At 45.1% G+C, this 6,246-nt stretch overlaps 1 protein-coding gene across 1 annotated transcript; it reads right to left on the bottom strand.

The window, feature by feature from the left end:
• Nucleotides 1-4,013: 4,013 nt before the first annotated feature.
• On the bottom strand, nt 4,014-5,371 carry NEUROD6 (neuronal differentiation 6). Its single transcript, XM_045793646.2, has one exon. The coding sequence runs from the start codon at nt 5,357-5,359 to the stop codon at nt 4,346-4,348; it is 1,014 nt and encodes a 337-aa protein (XP_045649602.1). The 5' UTR covers nt 5,360-5,371; the 3' UTR covers nt 4,014-4,345.
• Nucleotides 5,372-6,246: the final 875 nt, after the last annotated feature.

Genomic DNA, 6,246 nt, shown 5'->3' with positions numbered 1-6,246 from the left:
CAAGAATGGATGTATTTCAGCACTGGTCCAGTGGAGGCGTGCTGTGCGTTGCATCCCGTTAGCACCCAGATGGAAGACGTGTCTGGCAACAACATATGCCTCCTGAACTGTCAGGAGCATTTTGGAAACAATTAAAAATCTTACTGAGTGGGGCGCCTGGGTGGCACAGCGGTTAAGCGTCTGCCTTTGGCTCAGGGCGTGATCCCGGTGTTATGGGATCGAGCCCCACATCAGGCTCCTCCGCTATGAGCCTGCTTCTTCCTCTCCCACTCCCCCTGCTTGTGTTCCCTCTCTCGCTGGCTGTCTCTATCTCTGTTGAATGAATAAATGGAATCTTTAAAAAAAAAAAAAATCTTACTGAGTGCCCATGATATGCAAGGCAGAGTGATAAGGTGTCCACACAGTATATAAGATGAGGCCCAACCTTTTGAGGATTCAGAATCTAAAAGGGGAGGCCTGGCAGAGATTACTAAGTGCCTGACCAACATCCGTCTTCTCTTTCTTTCTTACTTGCAGGTGGCAATATGTTCTGATAAAAAGGATGTATTTCCCAGATTCTTTTAAATCTAGAGGTGATCGGTGAGATATTACATAGAAGTCATTGGGTGGTGCTTCCATAAATATTTTCTATAAGGGTCTGATCAGGTGGGTGGGACACCCTTTTGCCATCCTCTTTCCTTCTCCTTAGTTGGAATGAGGACACAATGGTTAGAACCCCAACAGACATTTTGGGCCATGAGGCAAATTTGAAAATGGAAGCCCCACACTAAGGTTAATGGAGGTAGAAGGAGCCTAGGCCTCTGGTGCCCCTGGAGAGCCATTTCAGTCCTGCACTACCTACTACTTCTTTTATTTTGTTGAGGATATATCTATATCTATGTCTGTCTGTCTGTCTATCTATTAATCAAGTCCTGACATGGCAGAAAGGACAGAGAAATACAAGATTTTTAATATAAAAAATAAATGTAATATTCACATAATCCAACTCAAAAGAGATGCCTATCCATATGAAAGACAATACTTATTTAAAAGTTTCAAAAAACAGAAAGGCCTTTTCATCCTTTCACATTGGGAGATGAGGAAAGCAGAAGGTCAGGAAGAGAGCAAGGAACTAAGATACCCTGACCTCCAGCCTTTTGGCTGCTGGCTGCTGTCTGCTGTCTCCCTGAGGCTGCCATAAGAAGTTCACGGTGAGGCAGGATTTTGATGCAAATCTGATTCCAAGACTTTCTGATCCTAAAGTGTACTTGTTATACGGTCCTATTTTCCCTTCCACTGGAGTCATACCTTAAAAGGCAAGATTCTGCAGTGCATGGCATCCATGATGCTGGTACATGAATGAACGAGTCATGATTTCTCAGGATTGTAGTCCCTGGGGAACAGGGAGGGTCCTGCTGAGGAAGAGAACTGACACCCCAACCTTGGTTAGTGTAAAGGGGACCAGCTGGGTGGTTCCCATACCAGGGGTCATCAGTGGGACCCGAAGGCTGATTAAGCCACAGGGATCGGTCCCACACACCCTGCTCACCCGAATCCTATCAGTCCACCAGAGGAGAGAGCACGCATCGAATTTGTGCACTTCTATGGAAGAAATTTCGTAATTTCTTAGGTCTGTGCCAGAAAACCCCACTCTTTTGCTTGAGTTCATTTCGAACAAAGCCCCGAGATAAGACACTTCTCCTGAACATTTGCTTCTTCCCCAGACATTCAGCCAACTGCTTTTTTCTTAGCATTCCCATATTGCCAAAAGGGAGAGGGGAGAATGCATCTCCCCTTGTAGTCTCTCTAGTTCCAACATGGATTTGTGACCCTGGAAAGACTGTAGTTTTCAAAGCCTGTCTGGACTAAGGAGACTCTTAGCCGGCGCGATGCTGTTCGCAGTCGGGCTGCGGGTCACCTTGGAACAGGTGGGGGAGACCGCACTTATTCTGTTAGTGACTAAACAGAAATGCCTTAATTTTTTTAAGTCAGATTCTTCTCGTTCCAGATGCTTCCTCACTTTCTTGCTCTTTGCTCAGACGGGGTGAGCAGTGATCGGACTCTTAGGGTCTGAGGGGCTTTAAAAGAGGCCTGGCAATCCTGGACACGGTTCCGGAGAAGGCAAGTTTTGTGCGCATCTGCCAGGAAGCAAGGGCGAGCACTCCTGTGTCCGGACAGACAGGGAACTGACGGCTCTCTACCTCGGGTAAACTTCTCTCCACCCCTAGAGGGCACACTTCCTCCTCTTTCCCCGACTTCTTGCCCTCGTGGGATTGGAATGAACAGGTGCTGTCACCACCGCTTACAAGGGCACGTTCATCACCCGCCGAGTTCCGCGCCAGCAGCTGCTTGGGCACCTTTGCCCCTCGGAGCGCGGCTGCGGTGCGCGCTAACACGGGGAAAGCTGGAGAGCAGCTGCCCCTGGAGAACCCCGCGCAGGCATCTCGGGCTGGGCTCTAGAAGTCCCGCCGGCGTGGGAGGGCAGGACAGGGGCCGATTTCAGCGGAGTTTGGGCAAACTGGAGCCGCCGCCACGGCCGCTTCCTCCACTGCCGCAGACGGGGCGGGTGAAGGGGCGACGCCCTTTCCAGACTGTTGGGTCTTGGCCCCAGGAGGCCTTCTCCTCCCCGTTTCAGACTAGGCATCGGGGCCCGCCGGCTCCCCGGACCGCGCAGCCCCTTTCCCGGCCCGCGAGGTCGGCGCGGGAGCCGCTCGCAGGGCGCGGCCCCCGGCCCCAGGGCGCCCACTGCGGGCGGGCCACGCGCAGTGCAGCCTGTGCACCTGTGCACCTGTGCCGGGGTGACAAGTGTGGGGGCGCAAAGCCGCCTCTGTCTTCTCCACGCGCCGCCCGCGAGGAGCCGTCGAGCCTGCGCCGGCTCGGGCGGTGCCTGCGAGGCGCAGGAGTGGGTAGCGCCGGGCTGCGGTGATTGCGGACCCCCTGCCCGGGCCCACCGGGACCCTCTCCGTCCCACCACCGCCGGACCCATTTCTGCTAACCTCACTGGCTTTTGCAGCTGGTCCCCTGCTCCCCCTGGGGGGCAAACCTGCACAAGAGGGCAGCTGGAGGGAGGTCACCGCCACCTTGGTTTTTATTCTAGAAGGGGCTCAGTTCTGCCTAAGAGGGTGAGCTCCCCAGGCGCTATTCAAGTAGGTGTTTAGTGGCCTTTTGTCAGGAAACTTTTAATCACACAGAATTTAGCCTCTAATCGGCCAGACTTATTTAAACCGAGCAGAGTAAAACCTTCCATTTTTAACATCCACTCTTGGTGTTTGCTGGAAATTTGCCACCGAATTTCGGCTGGAGCTGAAGGTTACCAGGATTTATCATTGTTTCCCCAGGATGTTTAACCCTCATGGGCTCCTCTTCTTTCATTTAAGATACTTAAAAAAAAAAAAAATTATTGTAAGCGCTTTGGCCATTTTGTTTAAGAAATTTGTTTTATCTTGTACGGTTTTGAGATCCAGAAATATTTCTGAAATGGGAAGAAGGGAGTGTTAGAGACAGAAAGCAGCTGTGTACCAGGAAATAATAAGTATCATGCAAAAATATCAAAGCTAATAGATGTCCTTTAGGAGTGTAAATATCTATGTTTAATTGCTTTAAAAATGTGGGGTGGAAAAACACAATTATACATTGTGATAACAAACCTGTACAGATAATTTCTGAACAATACAAAACAAGTGCTGAAAAATTTTTCTTTACGATTGAAATAATTGTTCCAAAATCATGACACCGTCCACCCAGATATCATGTTGCCCTATCTGCAATACTTGAAGAGGAATAGTTACCAATTGAATGCATTTAGATTCATCCTTAATAAAAAGAAAATTGCATAGCTTTTTATATTGTTGCACATCCTCAAATGCATCTTCCAATATCAATGTCACCTTCGTGTTATTCTCAATATTTTCAATTTTCAATTTTCAGAGATACATAATATGTAATTGCTAGTAATTATAAACACATCATTTTATTCATCTGATTTTAATAACATGCATTTTTATAATTACTGTACAACTGAAATAGACATTGAGTTATGCTGTGTGCATGTCTTTATTCAACAGTATATTCTTAGACACCTTGTTCAAACAAATTAAGTGAATTTAAAAGAAAATAAAACAAGGGAAAAATTCCTTCCAGTAGAAACAGAATCACAGTGCTTTACAGACAAAAAGAAAGGAAAAGAAATTCTCATACGAAAAGAGATTTATTATTACATAGAAAATTCTCACAATAGTTGAAACACACTTCAGGAACTAGTAAACACCTCAGATAGAGTTGTGCCAATTACTCAGCCCACAAGCATCTGCTTTGTCTTAATTAGACGGGGGAGGTGAATGACCACTGTTTATTTTCATTTTCCTCATTAATTATGAAAAACTGCATTTAATTCATCTTGCATGGTGAGAGATTGGCTGCGCAGATGTAAGTCGTAAGGGAAGTGGCTGTCGGTGGGCAACCTGAACATGGCACCCTGCCCAAGGGGACCCCTGGGTGGCACTGCACAGTAATGCATGCCGTAATTGTAATTTTTGCCATAGTCCAAGGTTTCTTCTTGCTTCAGGGAAAATATCCCATTATAGTTAATTGGGGGAGGACTTAAGGGACCTTCAAACTGAGGGCTGGCACACTCGGGGGAAGTGCTTTCATAGAAGGATTCATACGCACTGCAATAATTGTAGGGTTTCATGGACTTGGAATTATCAAGAGTTCCATGCCCTGGGGGAGTGGTGAGCTCAGGGCTGTGGTAGGGTGGGTAGAAGGTAGAGTAGGGTGACCTTGTGTGGTGTGCAGCCTCCCCACCCTGACCCATCAGGAAACTCCTGGCGTTGAGCTGCAAGCAGCCTGCCACCAAGTTTGTAGTTGGCTGGGAAAGACCTTTGCATAAGTTTTGGACGAAGGTGAGCAGATCAGGTCTCTTGCCGATTCTCAGAATTTCAGAAAGTGCCCAGATGTAGTTTTTGGCCAGTCGTAAAGTTTCTATTTTGGACAGTTTTTGGGTTTTGGAATAACAGGGGACCACTTTTCTTAAATTGTCCAGAGCGTCATTGAGGCCGTGCATCCTGTTTCTCTCGCGCGCGTTAGCTTCCTGTCTCCGGAACTTGACCCTCTCCAGTCGGAGCTTGGTCGTCTTTTTTTTCCTAAGACCCCTCCTTCTGGGCAAGCCATTTTCATCTTCCTCTTCCCTGTCTTCCTCCTCTTCTTCCTTCTCAGTTTCTTCTCCTGGGGCCCTTTTGATGCTCTTTCCTCGAAGGACAATCTGTTTGGAAAAGCTTTCTGGTTTCTTAATTTGCTTCTGGTCCTCACATTCTCTAGAAAACTTTCTGCACATCTGGGATTCTGGCATTACAACAGACTCATCAAACGGTAGTGTTAACATGGTTCTCTAATCTTAAATTACCTGAAAAAATGCCAGCACAATATTTAAAGTGTTTTCATTTTTAACGTTTATACACTTAAAACATATTTAATGACTTAAGCATAAGAATACAAAAACATGTGAAAAAGACTGATTCTGGGACCGATTTTTTACATTCAATAGAATCTTTGAGTTTGTGCAGACTAGTAATTATAAAAAAAAAACATTGGCACATGCAATAGCATCAATTTATACAGGCAAATTATCAAAAGAAAATAAAACAAGAAGCATTTATTATAATTTAACCACCATTTCCACTTCCCTTTGATTTTAAACTGGTTTTAATGCACAAAAAGGACCGTGGAATTTAAGCAAATGCCAAACATGATATAGCAATGCAGAATTTCATTAATGCCAATTCCCCTGAGTACCAAATGAGAAGAGACACCAGTTTTTAAAATAAAAAAGTGTTCTCTCTCCATTAGCTGACAAATTTGTGAGGTGTTTTGTTTTGTTTTGTTTTAGAAAAAGAAATAAGCCTTAACTTTATCTGCTGTATTATGTAACTGTAAATTTAGATAAGTGGCTGTTGACATTTACAAATTTAAAGAAAAGATTAATCAGAGTCGATTTTTAAAACTGATTTCTTTCTGATCAGTGAAGAAATATGTAAAAGAGCACTATTTCCCCAGCCTTCACAAAAAAGGGAGGGGGATTGGGCTAATTTGGAATAAACTCCATAAATAAATTTAAAAAAATAAAAATCACTGGCATTTTTTTAAATCAAAGAAAATGTTAAGACTGCTTTTACATTTACAATTTTTCCAAATGTAATCGTCTATTTGCTGCTGTTCAAATCATCCTGGACAAAAAACCACTCTCGTAGTGTTTTTGTTCTACGAGCCACA

The sequence above is a fragment of the Ursus americanus genome, chromosome 3, assembly GCF_024610735.1.
Source record: "Ursus americanus isolate L20-20 chromosome 3, mUrsAme1.1.p, whole genome shotgun sequence".
NCBI lineage: Eukaryota > Metazoa > Chordata > Mammalia > Carnivora > Ursidae > Ursus > Ursus americanus.
This window is presented reverse-complemented; position numbering and strand designations above follow the sequence as displayed.